The 18,666-nt window shown below is 38.4% G+C and overlaps 1 protein-coding gene across 3 annotated transcripts in view; it reads left to right on the top strand.

Annotated features, from left to right (window-relative positions):
- Positions 1-18,666, top strand: part of SYNE1 (spectrin repeat containing nuclear envelope protein 1) — a 299,972-nt gene that overhangs the window by 243,659 nt on the left and 37,647 nt on the right. For 2 of the 3 annotated variants that reach the window (XM_071740591.1, XM_071740590.1), the window contains 12 exons: positions 390-594; positions 1,769-1,951; positions 2,855-3,001; positions 4,028-4,182; positions 4,532-4,679; positions 8,957-9,051; positions 10,064-10,298; positions 11,017-11,211; positions 11,749-11,874; positions 12,596-12,751; positions 14,879-15,037; positions 15,537-15,703. In XM_071740591.1, coding sequence (XP_071596692.1) covers positions 390-594; positions 1,769-1,951; positions 2,855-3,001; positions 4,028-4,182; positions 4,532-4,679; positions 8,957-9,051; positions 10,064-10,298; positions 11,017-11,211; positions 11,749-11,874; positions 12,596-12,751; positions 14,879-15,037; positions 15,537-15,703 — 1,971 coding nt within the window. Of the gene's footprint in view, positions 1-389; positions 595-1,768; positions 1,952-2,854; positions 3,002-4,027; positions 4,183-4,531; positions 4,680-8,956; positions 9,052-10,063; positions 10,299-11,016; positions 11,212-11,748; positions 11,875-12,595; positions 12,752-14,878; positions 15,038-15,536; positions 15,704-18,125; positions 18,317-18,666 lie in introns of those variants that run through there. The other variant, XM_071740592.1, reaches the window with a different exon arrangement.

Here is an 18,666-nt window from a genome sequence, read left to right as displayed (position 1 = left end):
CAGAAGAAAGAGTTTCTTGTTTACTTCTCTTTTGGGCTTTTTAGGCCCTTTCAGGAAACTGAAAGGTATTGGTACTGCCTGTTCATTGCCAGTCGTGGATGCTCTGTGCAGTGAACCAAAGTATGCACTCCAGCTTTGACCTGAGACATCAGTGGGCAACATCCAAGATATAGCACAGATCAAACCCACTGTGGCAGGTCAGAACAGCCTGCTGGCATGTTCCTTTGGCTTACTTTCTTCTCCCCCACCCTCCTGCCAAGTGCCTGGATCTTGATTATTACCACACTGAAAGCCAAAAACTCATGGGAAACAACAGAGAGGAAGAGGGGAGGGATTAATTCTTTTGGACTGCCAGGCTTTTTCGGTCATTCATCCCATCTCTTCACCAGGTGGAACAACCTTCTGCAGGAGATTGCAGAGCGGCTGCGTGCCAGCACAGGCCTCCTCCAGCTGTGGCAGAGGTACAATGACTGCTACCAGCAGTGCTCTTCTGCAGTCACTCAGCGGGAAGAGCAGACCAATGAACTCCTGAAGACTGCTACCAGCAAAGACATTGGCGATGATGAAGTTACTGCCTGGATTCAGGACTGCAATGTATGTTCAGATAAGCTTCGCAGTTTTTCGCAGCTCACTGGGCTAAAAATCGCACGAGGCTCTATGCCTGGTGTATTGGAAACCTGCATACAAATACATTTCTTTTTAGTGAAGCATCTCAGGCACAGAAGAGACAGCTTTATATCTGCTTCCTAAATCTCGTGAGTTTCTCATGCTTTTCACGTGATCCCGCCGTCACTTTTGTGATGTTGTTTTGGAAGCTTGTGTGTGAAGTCCTCTCTCTGGAGAAGATGGATAAATTCTATCCTTAGATTCAGTCTTAAGTTCCTGCTTATTAAAGGGATCCTTGCTTTAGAGAGAGTGAACTCGGAGAAAATATCTTTACCAGAGCTATTGAGTTTCTTATAACAGAAAGACATGTGTGATCCTTCCACTATATTCCCACCAGTCAAGGTTGAATACAAAGAGACTGTATAAGTTCTGGGGATGTGTTTTTCCTTCCTTATGGAAGGACACAGTTCACTCTGAAACCTTGAGAATCTTCCTGTATCTCAAGGCAGCAGAATGCTTTATTTCCTATCTGTGCTTATATTTTTTTTCTTTTTTGAAAAAAAATTAAAAATTAAAATACTAATTATCTTAGTGTCAGCAAAGAATTGCTAGGAGGAAAATGAACACATTAATGAGTTTTTTGATCATTTGCTGCCAGACTTATCTGGACTGGCAATTCAAATTGTTCACTTTGAATGATTTCTTCTTTTTCTGATGTCTCATTCTATAGCCATTATGTTAGGCCATTTGGCCATTCGGCCAAAAGTTAATTTTCATTCCTCCTGGAAATTTGTAGCAGGAAAAAAAAGAGGAGGTCTAGTCAGACCTGAATTGACCCACAGTGAGGACTGCCACTGCTTAGAACCCTCATGTAAGTAGATCTAAAAGGTTTATTGCAAGAAGTATTGCCTCATCAGTAACTCAGGCTTGCTCAAAGGAAGCTGAGCAGTCACTTCTTTCTTTTTGTCTGTGCACGGGTACTTTGTATTTTTTTGATCTGCACATCATTTCCTTTTCATGCAGAGTTGTGAACTGGCTTTGAAAAACAATAGAGAATTAAAATTTGTGGTGTAGTGATGGTTGTTTTTTTCCTCCTTTAAAGTAGGAGAGGATGACAGCAGCAGAGTGTCAGGTTAACTATCTATTCAATGTGTCACCACAGGATGTACTCACAGATTTGAAGACAGCACAGGAGTCACTGCTTGTTCTACGAGAACTGGGAGAGGAGCTGAAAAGCCAGGTGGAGGCTTCAGCAGCAGCAGCTATACAGTCTGATCAAATCTCTTTGAACCAGAATCTGTCAAGTCTAGAACATGCTCTCCGCAAGCAACAGGCTCTCCTTCAGGTACACAGAGAGTGTTTTCAGTCCTTGAATCTGATCATCCTGAGGTATCTGAAAATACATCAATTAGTTAAAACTGCCTGAGAAAAGAGTGGTGTTACCTGTTCATCAGCATTTCCTACATTTCCCTGGAAGCCAAAGCTGAGCATAGAAAGTATGCTCAAGTCCAGCACAGAAACCTTGCAGAAAGGTCCAAATGGCAAAACTCATAAAGGGACAGTTCCTCTCTGGAATGCTAAGGCCACCATCCTTTCTGCACACAGCAATAGTACTAGCATCTGAATCTACATCTACTGATCATCTGAAGACAACCTCTCTTCCCAGCTAATTCTTTAGCAGTAAAAAAACAGATTCTGAATAATTGTGTGGAATTTATTTTTACAGTTTCTATCAGTGTCAGAGACCTGAATGAAACCATTTTTGTTGAGGCCTTTTCAGTAGATGTTGGTAATTGCTTGTGACACCGGGGACTAACGAGCCAAAAAAAGTGGCAGAATATGTTCTGCGGGAAGTATATGGGTGAGAGAGCAGCAAAGGTGGTGGCTTCTCTTTGGGTGATGAAGATTTACCTAAGAAATCTGTCATTATGTGGATATGCTTAAAACATCACTGTGCTGTAAGAAGGCAAAACATAATAGTTTTTAATTTTAAATTGCAATAATAGAAGTTAGTTTCATACAAGGAAGCTAGGGAAAGTTATCTATTTCAGGGAAAGGAGTTATTGATGCTCTTTGTTGCCTTATTGCTATGATCAAAAATCACAGTCATCTCTTCTAAAAAAAACCCCACAAGAACTCCACTCTGTGAGCAAAGCAGCTATTACAATTGATCCTAACAAGGAGTGTGATGTCAATATGTATACTATGCCACTGAAGATCTTGAATTGAGTGTTCTTTTCTATTTAAGGCAGGAGTGCTGGACTATCAAAACTTTTCCAAGAACCTGCAAGTCCTTGAGGCTTGGATAACAGAAGCAGAAGAAGTACTGGAAGGACAGGATCCCAATCACTCATCTGATCTGTCAGCAATACAGAGTAGAATGGAGGAACTCAAGGTGAGCAATAAACTCACAATGTCTTGATTTTGTCAGCCTAGTTGTTTGTACTTCAGGCTATATACATTTGGCATGCATGCATTCTATACTCATGGAAAATGTAAGACTGAGGACCTGGAAGTTTGATGGCAGTTGAAGTGATTGTGTTATTCTGCCCTGCATAAAGAAGAAAAGGACAAGCAAACTCCTTAGCATAAAATTAAAAAAAAAATTATTAAAATGGAAATGAAAATTTTAGCGAATTTTGGACATTTCCTTCATCTTGTTTTCTCTTTGCTTTATTTGTATTTATGCAGTTCCTGTCTCAGCAGTATTTAGGTTAGGAATTACATGACCTATTCATTTTTGGGTATCTTGATACAGCAAGAAATGTTCATACTGTGTGCTCTCCATTTGAACTCTGAAGCTCTGACTCTTTCTTTTTGTGGAGCTTTTTTTTTTGTTTTTTAACTCTTCTTTCAGAGGCCCTGACTGAAAGTTGATAAACTTAACATCTAGGCTGTTTTTTTTTTTAACCTTCCATGATTTTTCTATTGGGATTACCTATATGCATAATTCCTCTTCAGGCACACTGAAAAACAGGGCATTTTACCAATGCAGTGACTAAAAAAAAAATTTAATACTGTCAATGGGAATTTGCTGGCCTGGCATTCAGGTTAACAAACAAGGAAAAATGTTTACTATTTTGATAATATATATAAGTATGGTTTTAGACACTGGCCTACTTTTGCAGCTCTGAGTATTAAGTCTCCAATTCAGCAAAACACTTTAGTACAATTTGACTTTATTTATGTTTATAAACACATATGTTTATGTGTATGTTTAAACATGAATATAAGTCTTTTCCTTAGGGCAGTCAGGGGCTGAAAGCTGGAATTGCAATTTTTTTTCCAGCACAGGGATTGCTTGCTACTTGGTGACAACCAAGGCTGTTCCAAATTTAACTGAGAGTGAGTTCATAATTTTGCAGTCTATAATGGTGTAATTACTGAACTTCTTAGTTATCCCTTTTATTGTTTGTTGCAGAGTCAGATGTTGAAATTCAGCAGCATGGCTCCAGATTTGGACCGTCTTAATGAGCTAGGTTACAGGCTTCCTCTGAATGAAAAAGAAATCAAAAGGATGCAGAACCTAAATAGACGCTGGTCTCTGATCTCATCTCAGACTACGGAGAGATTCAGGTGGGGAGAGATGAAGATTGTTCTATAGTTTTCTTAGATTACAACAGCTAGAAAGTATACCTTTTGCAGAATATAGAAAACATTTCAGGTAAGTCTTTAACCAGAGTGCCTTTTTTTTGTTGTGCTTATAAGAAAAGAGTGAAGCCAGTGAGCTGAGATGTTGGTTTTGCAGCAAATTAACAGAATTAGAAACAAGGAAGAATGCTACTTTTTGATGTGTTGATTAAGTAAATTGAATGAGGCAGTTGAGTGGGGAAAGTGTTACCCTCTGATCTGGAAATCTGGAAAAATTATTGCAAAACTAACACTGAGAGTTAACACTTAATCTAGTTTTCTTTCTTTCTTTCAGTAAGCTGCAGTCTTTCTTGCTGCAGAAGCAGACCTTCTTGGAGAAATGTGAGACTTGGATGGATTTATTAGTTCAGACTGAGCAAAAGCTGGCAGCAGAGATTTCAGGAAACTACCAGAGCCTTTTAGAGCAACAGAAAGCACATGAGGCAAGTCATTGTGTATTTATACATAACTGGAACACATACTATTTATACATAAATGGAATACACATTTTTTTGTGGAGTAATATAATAGCAAGTCTTGAATTGAATTACATTTGCCTGCACTGTCTGAGAGTATCTTAATTTAAAAACAGAAGCATGTAAATATGTCAATAATACCCAGTTTGGGAGAGGACTTGACTGGCTGTCTGCATTTGTGTATATATATATCAGTATAATTATGAGTGCTTGTCCCCTTCATTTAGTCTCCATCAGACTGGTCTGTACCAAACAAATAAAAGTTTTCATTAGTCTCCCTAAAGAAACTAACATTTCCCATGCAATTTGGCCCTTTGCCTTCAGTCTGAACTAGAGAAAATATCTGTTCTTTCAGTTTCTTCTAAGTTTGTTTATTTGTTTTTAAATTGCCAATATATACAGCATCTGAAAAGCATGTTAATAGAAGAATTTTCAGTCAAATACTGAGCTATGTAACTCATCATGGGGCCTCTATCTGGTTACATTTCCATGGAGAACGAACTGGTTTGGTCTTCTATGTGTGCTGGAGTCATTTATCTGTAACTAATCAAGAACTAGCCCAGCTTTTGCTGTAGAGAGACCTGATTCCAAGTGTTTACTAGTAGATACATTTATGATTCTTCAGTGAAGTCAAGTGATGCACATTTTTTCTCCACCCATATTTTTACTGCCAAAATCCTGGTAAAGATCAAGTAAGACAAGTCAATTTTCATACCAAAGCTCCCATGTGGCCACAGTAGTTTCAGTTCCCACAACTTTTTCAGCTGACCTCCCCATATACTCAGGTCAGGTCATAGGGAGAGTCATGTCCTTCCCTCCCACCCCCTTGCCTTATATCTCACAGCAGAGTGTTTGTATGAATGTTTGATAGCTGAAAGTAATTCACAACTGTTCTTTGTGCTAACATGCATTTACTTTAGCATTTAACTGTCTTTGGTTTCACAAATGTCATCCATTTTATTTGAGACATCCCAAGTTTTTGAGATTTGAATGTCCAGAAGTCATTTATGTCTAAGTAGATAAATTACTACTGTTGTGTCCAGTCATAGCTATGATTTTTTGAAGGCCAATATTCTTGCATTCAGTTGTCTTGAGATCCCAGATTAATTCTTTCCTGAAACCTTGACCTGAGCAGTTAGCTCAGATGTGTTACTCAGATGCTCTGGTCAAGCTTTTTTTAATGGCAATTACAAAGTCATGTTTCAGAATTTAGAGAGCTAATATCTGAGTTTTAAATACTTCAATTAATCCTAAGTAAATATTTTAAACTTTTTTTTTTTTTTTTTTTTTTTTACCTAAGGCTTTAGTTATTCAGTACTCAGTGTTCTTTGCAGTGCCTCCTGATAATAATGAAGAGTTTTCTTCCCATTCCTCACAGCTGACAGGGTCAAATCTAAACTTCTTGAGATGAAATTTCAAATTGTTTTACTTTGTATTTTTTAAGATAATGAATAGATATTTTGTTTCCACATGCATTTCCAGAATGGATGTGGAAGTGCCTCCATGTCTGTTAATCAGCTTTACGGTGCTGACTCAGAGCTTTGGTGGTGTTTAGACAAAGAGGACCCTAGCTTCACCAGTGAAGTAGAAATAACTTAGAAATAAATTCCTACTAAAATTTACAAACCGTCATTGTGGAGGTGATACCTTTTTCAAATATCATGATCAAATACTGGCATCTGTATCACTTAAGTCTGTCAGGATGTAGTGGTCCTTGTAGTGGTCAGGATTGTAGTGGTCCTTGTCCAATTGCTCAGTCCAGTACTGGTTTCCTTCTTCATGTGAGAGGAGTAGATCGTGACACTACTGGGTTAATGGCTGGATGTGGTGATACTAAAGGGTTTTTTCCAACCAAAATGATTCTGTGACTCTAGATCAATTCTTCAGGCATCTATTTGCAAGCAGGATACATTTCTTGGGACTTGCACTCAGTGGGAGCACACTGTGACAAGCATTTGAGAAAGTGCTGGCAGGGGAAGGGAAGCCTTGCCAACTCATTTACTGAAATTGGTTTTCAGTGTGCTGGTATTTTGCATTCCAGCACATGCCCTCCTTTCATCCTCCTTTGAATTCCTGTTTATGTGATTCCTAGTGATCTACATGTGTAGATCATATGTAGTTGGGGTGGCAAAAGATTCCACATAGTGGAGTATCCCTTTTAAGTACAGCAACAGTGTACATGTGGAGAGGAAGTGGCTGTTGACAAAAAAGTCTCTGCTTCAGTTTAGGGCTTGAATACTTCTGCTCTAAGCAGAGTTCTTCATGCTTGATAAGCTTTAGCTTCACCTGTCCTTTTTAAAAAAAAAAAATCATTTTGGTTGGAAAACACCTCCAAGATCACTGAGACCACCCATAACCTAATGGTACGAACCATCAACCTAACTCTGACAAGTCCAGTGCTCAAACCATGTTCCCAAGCACCACATCTGTACATTTTTAAATGCCCCCAGGGACAGTGATTCAACTACTTCCCTGGGAAGCCTGTTCCAGTGTTTAATTACTCTTTCAGTACAGAAGTTTCTTCTAATATCTAATCTAACTATCCCTGGCAGGGAGGGTGGGATTTTATGGGTTTTTTTAACCAGTTGTAGTCTGTTAAGTTTCAGTCTGTCAGCAGTGTTACAATGCTGGTAGGTGCTGTTGCCTCTGTTGCTTCATCCATGCCCTCTCACATGAAATAGATGTGCCAGAAAGCAAAAAATCTGCCTTCTTCCTCAGCTTTCTGAAGCTGTTTCATTCCGTGGAAAAATTTATGACCTGGGTATCATTTTCCAAATTAATTTAGTGATTAAGAGAAGCAAAATCTCATTTTGAAAAATAACCCATCATGTAGAAGTCCTAAGCTACATACAATGTGACTGAAGGATTTAACTGTCAGGTGCCAGTGTTTTTTTCTCTGGCAGCTGCAGATGTGGGCATTGGCATGTAACCATTAGAGCTGATGAGAAGCCATATAACAGAGGTGAATTTGGATTGAGAAAATATATGGTCACAGTTCAGGCAAGGGTTAACTTCTGCCAACTGTAAATACCATTACTAGGAAAAAGAAAAAATAAAGAATTTTTTTCAAAAAAAAAAGAATCTCAAGCTTCATACCCATATACTTTTTCTTTTAATCTCCCTTAACAACCTTATATAGAGCCGTGATCCTTTACTAAAAGATGTTCTAAAAAATGAATTTAATCATATATGTAATATGATTAAGTAGTACTATGTATTTCTCTGTCTAAAGTAATATTTTATTGTAAGGGACTTTAAAAAGTACTGTGAAAGATTACTGTGACTAATGGTGAAAACTGGAAAATAAATTGGAAGAAGTGGAAAATTGATTTCTAGCTCCTACACATATCTAACCTTTTCCTCCTTTCAAGTTATACTGGCATCGTAAAATTGTGTTAAAAGTTTATACAACACTGTCACCTCCCTGAACCAGCTGCCTGTGCTTCTTTTGATGCAGCCCAGTGCCCAGTTGGCTTTCTGCACTCCAAGCTCACACTGACAGCTCATGTTGAGCTTCTTGTCTACCACCATCCCCAAAGTCCTTCTCCTCTCCCAACCTCTATTTGTGGATGGGATTGCCTCGACCCAGGTGCAGAACCTTGCACTTGGCCTTGTTGAATTTCATGCCATTTGCCTTTTAAGGTCCCTCTGATGGGCATCCCTTCCCTGCAGTGTGTTGACTTCACCACACAGTTTGGTGTCGTCAACAAATCTGCTGATGGTGGACTTGATTCCACTGTCCATGTTGCCAACAAAGATATGAAATAGCACAGGTCTGAGTACTGACCCTTGAAGAACACCACTTGTCACATGTCTCCATTTGAACACTGAGACACTGATCACAACTCTTTCAGTCACTTCCTTATCCAATGAGTTCATTCATTAAGTCCATATTGTTCTGGTTTAGAGATCAAAATGTTGTGCATGTTGTAATTTATAGTGCAAATCACTCAGCTGTACTCAGAGACATGAAAACTAACTCCTGATGTTATTATTTAGCTTTTTAATATGTTTTTAGATATTTTTTTTAATCTGAGGGAATTAAAAAATGATTATTAGAAGTAGCAAGTAATTATTTAAGATTTTTAAGTTTATTTCTAAAGTTCATGAGGAAGCTCATGAATTAATTTAAATTAATTAATTTAAAATGAGATTTTAAAAATGAAAATTCATCTTTACCAGCACAAACAGGTGGAATTAAAATGTAAGATCTTGTTTTAACATCTTTGTCTCCTGTACAACAGCTATTCCAGGCAGAGATGTTCAGCCGCCAGCAGATTTTACATTCAATTATCTCTGATGGGCAGCATCTCCTAGACCAAGGACAGGTGGATGACAGGTAGACATTCCTGTGTTATTGCTGCTGCTCGTTGTGTGAAGTAATACTTAGACTAGAGGGGGACTTCCAGACAAAGAAGCTAGCAGATGTTCATGTTCAGATCATGATTTTCTGAGGTAGAACTTCTTATAGCTTTGGCTAAGGTATTAATTAGCCAGTTCTTAAATAAGACAGTGTTCTGTAGGATGCTATGGGGTATGCGAATGTGAGAATGCATTTGGGAATACAAAAGCCTTGAGATTGCTTCTCTGACAAAGATTTGTCTTGGATTATGTTGGTGGATGTTACCTGTATGTCTTTTGTGATGTACTCTCAAAGTGTCACTTTTACCAAAGGAGCCTGAGAGATTTAGTGAGTTACACTTGATTTATGTCAGCTGGGGATTTATTTGCCTCTAACAAGAGGATTCCCTGATGCTATATAAGAAAACCTACATCACATCCTAAATGTGATGGAATAGTAATTATTTGGTGTCTGAGATTTTGGTTTACACTTGTGATCAAATGAATAAAAGCCAGTGAAACACCAGTGGCTTCCACTTGTGCATGTGCATTGACTTTTCTAAGGGTACCAAAGTCCAAATATAAGATGTACTGTTACTGGGAATTACTGTTACTGTAAGAATTTTGTTAATGCCTTGTGCCTGCTTAAGCTCAGTAGTAAATCTGAGGGTGAATTGTGAAATCATGATTTACTATGGACTTGGCTAAGTCAAACTGGCAAAACCTGTGGGTTCTCTTCGTATATTTCTGGTGAAAATGTAGAAGAGTTTTGTGTCTTAAAGGCTTGGGTTTTTTAAGGTCACAATAATTGGGCCCTTTGATTATTCTCCCAGTACGAGAAGTTCTTATTCTGTCAGCTAGCATGTTAGTTCAGTGCTTTTTCCCTAATATTTTATAACTGGTAGCTGGAAAACACCTCTTTTCCTCCGTTTTTTTTCATGAAACAAATCATGCTCAAGGTAGGAAGGTGACTATGTTTTTCTGTTTCTCTATTTATCTGTTTGTAATAGGGATGAATTTAACCTGAAGCTGACTCTTCTAAGTAATCAGTGGCAAGGAGTAATTCGCCGGGCACAGCAGCGGAGGGGGATCATTGACAGCCAGATTCACCAGTGGCAGCGGTACAGGGAGATGTCAGAGAAGCTGCGCAAGTGGCTTGTGGAAGTTGCCTGTCAGCCACCGAGTGGGCTGGGCAACGTCCCTATCCCTTTGCAGCAAGCCAGAGCACTGCTGGATGAAGTACAGGTATGTCCCATGTGTTTGAAAAAAGAGGAAAAACCCTCTCCTTTTTTGCAGCCTTCACCATTTAAAACGTTCTTTACAATATATTAGATTCTATCTGCTCTGCGTAGAGCAACACTGGATGTTAGTTCTTCTTGGCACTGACATAGCCTCAGAAGCAGCAATGTGATGAAGTTGCAGTTCATAAAGAACATGCAACAGAAAATTTATTCGGCCCTCTCTCTAGAGCCTTTTTACTTCTGTTTTTGCTTTGTAGCTTACATCACATTGAAACTATGTTGAAAAAAACCAGCCATGTTCTGTTTGAGGAATATATTCTAGCTAACAAAATAAAAGGATACCTTGTGTGTCTATCTTCATGTAAGGTTAACAGTATCTATGTAGCAGGCTAGTGTCTTCAAGCTTTTTTGATGGGAGAGACATATAATAATAAAGCTCATAAATATAATAGGCTCTTGGGAAAATATTCCTCTCTAAGATCAATTGAGAAACTGGTATTAATGGGGAGAAAGTAGTCTTTTGTGTCTTTATCTCCTTGGAGAAATTTTCTAAAGGTTTGCTGCAGACCATGATTGTGAAAAGCTTAGGGTAAAGCATTAAGGCAATAGCTCATCCTTATGCCAAGGTATGCAATCAAAGTATGGGGTTGAGAAAGAACTACAGTGACTTGCAAACTGTAATTAGAAACACAAAGCTGACAGAGAACTATTAATATTTTCAGCTTAAAGAGAAAGTTCTTCTAAGGCAGCAAGGGAGTTACATCCTCACCATGGAAGCTGGGAAGCAATTGCTGCTTTCTGCTGACAGTGGAGCTGAGGCAGCCCTACAGACAGAACTTAATGAAATTCAAGAGCACTGGAAGATAGCTAGCACCCAACTGGAACAACAAAAGAAACAGCTTGCTTTACTACTGAAAGTAAGTATGTGATTTCTTCTGTACTTCTTCAGCAAGTTCATGGTTTCTCTCTGTGAACCCTGTTGAAAAAAAGTGTTATCAAGGGATAAGCACAAATACAGGAATTGCATATACACTATGTGAGTTCATGATTTTAATTTGCCACCTCTCAAACCAGTACTTCACAGCTGGCTTCTATGTTAATTGATATATTTTAACTGATATTTCTAGAGCACCTCCAATAAAGACTGCTTGAATCCTATTTTCAACTTAAGAGCAAAAATGTTATTTATTTTGCACAGTGCTGGTTAATTTTTATACATACTTCATTGAATATGAAGTATATATGAAGACCTGCCTTATTCTCTCTACATACCAATGCCAAGATCGAGCAGTGTAGTAGTCTGTGTTTCCTCCCAATGTCTTGAGTGCTGGCTAGTTAAGATAAACTTCCACTATTACTATGAAAAAGTTTTCACTCTTTAGTGGTCACTTAGTCAAAACAAAATAAGTATAATCTAGATCTGAATTGAAGTCTAATAAACATTCTGCCTACAGGACTGGGAAAAATCTGAAAAGGGCATAGGAGACTCCCTGGAGAAGCTCAGATCATTCAAAAAAAAGCTTTCTCAGCCTTTGCCAGAACACCATGATGAGTTGCATGCAGAGCAGATTCGATGCAAGGTACAGCACTTGTTCTCTGTTTACTGTTGTCTCATCTTTGCCTGCCTTTATTCAGTGACCTCTTCCATGGTTAATAGGCTTCAGATTACTGGCTACACAAAGCAGTCAGCCATCCCTGTGACAAGAGTCTATCCATTTAACATTTGCACAGGGTAATACCTGAGTGATCTCACTGTAATGCAAAGCCTGCAGGATAAATACAGATCTGATCAAAGTGAGATCAGAACAGGACCTGAAAAGTACTGTAGAAGTGCTAAATATTGGTGTGCTTTTATTGTAGAAATTCTAACTGCAAATTTAAACTCTTGGTGTCTAAGCCATTGTTTTAGTGCTTTTTATTTGAGGTGAGATTACCGTGGGGTATCTTAGATAACACTTCTATGCTATATTTTTTGCAGTTTAGAAATGGATTAGAACTTCAAAAGCTTTTCAGTACATAGAAGTCTAAAACAATACTATTCTCAAATGCCCTTGAACTTTAGAGGGATTTGAGTAGTATATTAGTTTGTGACTACTTGGTACAAAGCTGATCTATCATTCCCTTTTGAGGAGTTACCTTTCTCAAAATTCTGAACATATTGGTATATATGGGGCTGAAACAGTCTGTTTGAAATGGTAGGTCGTAGATACTACTTAAATTCAGTGGGATAACAATACTTGTCTTCATGCTTCATCAGCACGTTCAAATTTGTATTTCTTAGCCAACTCTTGTTTCTTCTAGGAGTTAGAGAATGCAGTGGAAGGATGGAGAGATGACCTTGCACACCTCTCTCTGCTGAAGGAGACCCTGTCTGCCTACATCAGCGCAGACGATATCTCAATCCTCAGTGAGCGCATAGAGCTGCTGCACAGACAGTGGGAGGAGCTGTGCCACCAGGCAAGTGTAGTCCTGAGTATTGATCCAGGTATACAGGTAACAAAAGTGTTGGGAGAAAAAGGCAATGCAAGTGGCAGCTTTTGGAAGAGATGCATGTAGGCACGCTCAGCTTCAAAACTGAACTGTTTTCTGAATCAGAGAAAGCATCCTTTGAAGTGCTTCCTTCACTGTTTCTTGGTTTCTTGAATTTTGTCATGGCTGTGAGGTCAAGCAGCCTTGAAAAAACAACAACAAAGTTGCACTGTGTGCTGTAGGACCGTGACTGGCTGGGAAAAACAGAGAAGTAATACAGCTTGCTGTGCTTTGGTGGAGGGGCTGTGCTCAGAAAAGATATCCCCTCAACATTACTGTGTTGTACCTTCCAGGTTTGCTGTTACCTTCTGCATCTTCACATATTGGTATCTGCATTTCTCTTAGTATGAAGGAGAGTCAATTGGCAGTGAAGTGAGCTGAGGAGTATTGTTCGACTTTTCTGGTGCATCGCACTACTGTGTGAAACACACTAGTGTGTTTCTTGCCTTCAAGTTGCACTTAGACATCCAGGTAGTGGAGTCTCTCTCACCCAGATTTTTAGATTGTCCTCATGTTGTTTCTGTGGTTCAGTAGAGATTGCAGTCTAGATACACCAGAGCTAACTTCAAAATAGATACTTCATATAAGGTACCTGTGAAAGCTTCAAAAACAGGGAATGGTAGGAAGATTTGCTGGGGAAAGTTGAGGCTAGGTATTAGGACAAAGTTTTTCACCCGGAGCAGTGAGCAGTGAGCAGTGGAATAGGCTCCCCAGGGAAGTAGTTATGGCACTAAGCCTTCCTGAGTTCAAGAAGTGTTTGGGTGATGCTCTCAGGTACATGGTGTGATTATTGGGGTGCCCTACACAGGGACAGGAGCTGGACTTGATGATCCTGATGGGTCCCTTCCAACTCTGCAGATTCTATAAAAAATGATTCACAGTTAACTTGTTATAAGTTTGTTCCATATGAATGAGCCAATGTAGATACACCTAAACCACAGTGTAGTCGCTGCACACATGTTTATGGTAAAAGGCAGAGAGGCAAGTAAAGTTTTATCTTAGTTATGTGCATTCTGAATATTTCAAGATGTAACCTAGGGCAACACTGTTCAACCGTTGCTTATTTCCGGAAAGCTGCCATCAGGTTTAGAACCACAGAAAGGAAATGTGAGATCATATATATGACCCTTTTAAACCTAACATAGTATTTAAAGAGGAATCATCATTGTTTGTGACAGAGTAGATGCAATGTTCATCTTCTCAGTTGAGATGCTGATACAAAGTTAGAAACAATGCAGATTACAATTGGGAGCAAGTAAGTGTGGAAAGATGACTGCTGCTCACCCTCTTCTGCTATTTTAATGTCAACATCCAACTTTGTCTGTCTGTTACTGTTCACAATCTGAGATGGTACCACTGCTATAGCAATATCTTAAACATAGTAATGATTTTCTTCCTCTTTTAATAACTACAGCGTTCGTCTCTGATGTTTTATGCCTATTTTGCCCTGTTGGGGTACACCTCAGTTCTTTAGAATCTCTCAGTGCCATAGAGGAGAAGTAGTGATCCATGAAATGAGTATATTGGGACCGAAGTAGAAAATCACTTATGCAAAAATATTGTATGTGTTTGATTTAACTTCGTGCTTAGAAATCATGCTCATGCACAAATTACACAGTCTTAAGTTTGACCAATGCTATGTGTATATCTATTTGTTTTGGAGAAGCATTTGTCTCTTCCTTTTTTATTTACTCTCATGGACTAAAAAGGAATTGTTAATATACTCTATAACATTATATAGGTGAGTAAAAATTGAAAAAAAATAAATAGGTTTTTTAATAAAACCTTTGGGTTAGACATTGTAAAACAAGACATTGACAGGCTACTGAGTGCAATGCTTGGGTATGCATAGGTTGCAGTTAACAGGAAACAAGATTAACTCTTACCTCTAAACTGAGAGTTTTTGCAATACATCCCTGGTTTGTTTTAATGACAAGTGGCTGGAACACATTTGCAGGGCCAGAGTAGTTCACACCGTGGCACAAAATGTTTCAAACATGCATTTTAAATGCATTTGCTATTTTGTTTTTATTGTCTCTCTGCAAATGATTTAAGGTCTCCTTACGTCGACAGCAAGTTAGTGAGAGGCTGAATGAGTGGGCTGTCTTTAGTGAGAAGAACAAGGAGCTCTGTGAGTGGCTGACACAAATGGAAATTAAAGTTTCTCAAAATGGTGACATCCTCATAGAAGAAATGATTGAGAAACTTAAAAAGGTATAGTGCATTACATATACACTTACATATTGCTCTTTAACTGCTTACTTATTTTGTTTTGCAAAGAGGACACTGAATTTGCTGAAAAGGAGGTTTTACATGTTCCAATAAGACTCTGTTTGTTCTCTCTCTCTCTCTCTAGGCAATATTTTCCTGTCTTCCACAGGGTAAACCTCACAGAATACTGGAAAATTAAGTGACTGCAAAGTCAAAGGCATCTGAATGCTATACTAAATGTGCAATCAGAATTGCCTGTAATGAGTTTAGCTATAGCAGATGTATTTATAGAAGGCATTGTGTTTTGCTTGGGTTGTGTCTCTCTTTTTGGTTTTTTTTCTTTCATTCTGCTGTATATCTAATAGTTAAGATGCTGCTTCTCCACTGTACCAATCACTAGGAAACAACATTCTCTTGTATATTTATGTGGTTCCATTAGTGGTGTAGAGCAGAGTGTATTTAGAATAAGTAGCCTGATTTCTGACTGCTCTTTTCTGTCCAGGATTATCAAGAGGAAATTGCAGTTGCCCAGCAAAACAAAATCCAGCTCCAGCAAATGGGAGAGCGACTGGCCAAAGCCAGCCATGAGAGTAAGGCATCAGAGATTGAGTACAAACTTGGCAAGATCAATGACAGGTGGCAACATCTTCTAGATCTTATTGCAGCCAGGTAAAGCAGTTGTTTTGTTTCAAAGTGCTACAGAGGACAGGTTAATATGCTGGATGTCATGAATTTAAAATCTTTTTATTGTCTGCCTTTTCATCATTAACTGTTTAGTAAGTTTATTCTTAATCATAAACACATTTCAGTGAAATTCACCTTCCTGTTTTACTTCACAGCATTCGACAGTTTTTTTCAAGAAGTCAGTTCAAAACAGTATCTGCTAGAATGTGATAGGATTGGTTGTAGTCAGATTTAGTGAGTCTTATCCAGTATCATCTTACTTCAGATGGGTGCTTAAAACTGGATGCAAATGTAGTTTTTCTGAAAAATTCTTGGCAGAGGAATCTAAATACCACATTTGTAGTTTTAGATTTCAAGAGGAGCAGTTCCAAAACTAGGTCTTAGTTTTTCTTCCTGATTATTTTTTCACTGATGGAGTACTGGAGGTAGACCTATAAACATTAGGCTTAACGATAATTTTTATTCAAAGTCAAAAATATGACAGCAATTTTCATAATTTAAAGAAATACAGGATTGTTATTTGATATGTGAAGAAACTAGTTTATTTGTTTCAGTACTTTCTGTTGAGTTGTGCTACGGACTCCCATTAACAACAATAATTTTGTCACAAATTTGCACTTCATAAGGTGTAAATATGTTTTACACTGCTTTGATTTAAGGATATATGAATTAGTCATAGTAGCAGCAAAAGGGTTTGTTTAGTTTTATTGTTTTTTTCAATCTGTTCTTTTTTCATATGGAATTTACTGAATTCCAGCTCTGCAGTCTGTTAGCATGGGAGCAGTAAATTTTATGTAAGCAGAAGCATTCTGGTGGCTCCAGCTCATTTTATAGTGGCTAATTTTAAAGTAATGAACATTGTTTCTTACGGAACAATTAAGTCAGGAAGTGGTGCATTACAGTCTAGGTCCTGGTTTCAGAGGGTGTGAAACATCAACAGTGGTTGAAAATAAAGTGTATTTTCTGTATCTTTGTGTTTTGTCTTTTGAAATACCTACTCAGAAACTGCAAAATAGATAATTAAAAGATCTGTACTGTCTATTCAGTATTAGAGGCTAGTGTCCACCATACAGATAAGTAAAGCTTCAGGATGCTGTATCATTCTTGGGGAGATATAAACTGCAATATTATACACTTAAATTTTCTCATTATGTTACTGTGAAGCAGGGTTTCAAGTCCTACTTCTGGAATAATTTATGTAAAACATTTATTTAATTTTATTTCCAGATAATTTCAACTTAACCTTCTCACCTGGCATGCTCAGTACTGTGATGTACAATTAAACATACAATTCTTTCCATACCATTCTGTATGGTGAAGTTAAAAAAACACTGCAATGTTTGAACTTGCATTGCTGAAACTGGGAAGTAAATGGTGGAGAGGTTTGATGCTAGGTTGTGGAAATTTTGCTAGTTCAGCTGTTGCTTAGGCTGGTAGTCGCTAAAATGCAAGTTGTTGCTTAATATATGTTAAAAGTACTTGAATTGATGTCTAATTCCCACTGGACAAAAGGATTTTTATCTCCCAAGATTATTTTCAGAAGTCTCCAGAGGCTCTTCAGAATATGTTTTTATATATTGGGCGGTGGTCCTGTTAGGATACTTTGGAGTTCAGAATATATCATGCAACGTTATTTTGGCTGCACTCAGCTAGTAAATGCAGAGTAATTGTTCTGGGGTTAAGAATAAAACACTATCTTTTCATGGTCTGGATCCCTGACAGCATTAATAAACTATCAGAGCCTATGTGCTTTTCTGAAAAGCTGCAGTCATCCCGTCTGGAGCATTTGTCTTAGTTGTTTGTTTCCTACAAGTGTGAACAAATAGAAAGTGCTCTATGAATATGTTTCAGTAATATAGTATGGTAGTATTCATCCAGTCTGAATCTTTACCTGTTGATTTTGAGCTGTACAGTAGAACTTCTCCATTCACCTGTTGTAAAAGCCTTTCTTTCTCACATTCTGTTGTTTCCTTACCCACTTTAATTGCCTCTCCATTCTGAGGAGGTCTTTAACCTCCTCAGGAACCACCTCAAGAAGAGACAGTGACAGTAAGACAGCTGTGCCTCTGTATCAGAGACTTCTGTTTCTGCCCTTCTAGAACATTTTCATCCTATCAGATTTTTCTGATATGTCAGCCTGGTGCGAAACATGCTGCAGAGTTTTACAGCCAGGAAGCAGTTCTGTTGGTACAACTGCTCAGGCTTTGCAAAGAAGGCTTTGTTCTACGTGTTTTCATCCCTTCCCCTAGCACTCACATTCCACATTCCTGGAGATCAAGTCTGGCACATGTTGATGAATGCAAGTTTTATTTAGAAACATGACCACTTGTCACCATTCAGTCTCATGTTATCAAGCAAGGGCTGCTAACATTTGTTTGCCTTGCAACATTTTCTGTACAAGATTCACCAGCAAAGAGAAGTGTGTCCCCACTCCTCCCCCCACCCAAAGCACAGTGTTTGCAGGCTTTTGGAGTGGAAGTTCTTCTTTTTAGTGCTGGAAAATTTCATGGTGGTGATAAAGGACTTGCATGCTGTGAAGATGGCGGAGGACGGCAATGTGGATTCAGATCTCCCAGACTGTAATTGTGATATCACAAGGCAGGCAGCTATTTTTGTTTGCTTTTGATTGAAATGGCTCTTTCTGAAGTCTTGGTTTGCTGGGAAACTAATTGAAATTTTGATATGTAGAGATCACTACCTTAGCTAGGAATTACTGTTTTCTTCTCAGTTTAAAAATAGTAGCTAGTGATAACAGCATACTTTGTTTTACAGCTAGAACTTTGGGCTCTCAGAATATTTTTTTGTTACAACTAGTAAGGTTGGCTGAAAGAAACTGTAGACTGGTTTTACTGCTGGTTTTAAATACAAGAGCATGTATACACATGAGAGAAAGCAGACTTTGTATTTGTCTGCTCAATGTTTGTGTCATCAAAGGGGCATGGCTACCG

Source organism: Heliangelus exortis, chromosome 3 (assembly GCF_036169615.1).
Source record: "Heliangelus exortis chromosome 3, bHelExo1.hap1, whole genome shotgun sequence".
NCBI lineage: Eukaryota > Metazoa > Chordata > Aves > Apodiformes > Trochilidae > Heliangelus > Heliangelus exortis.
This window is presented reverse-complemented; position numbering and strand designations above follow the sequence as displayed.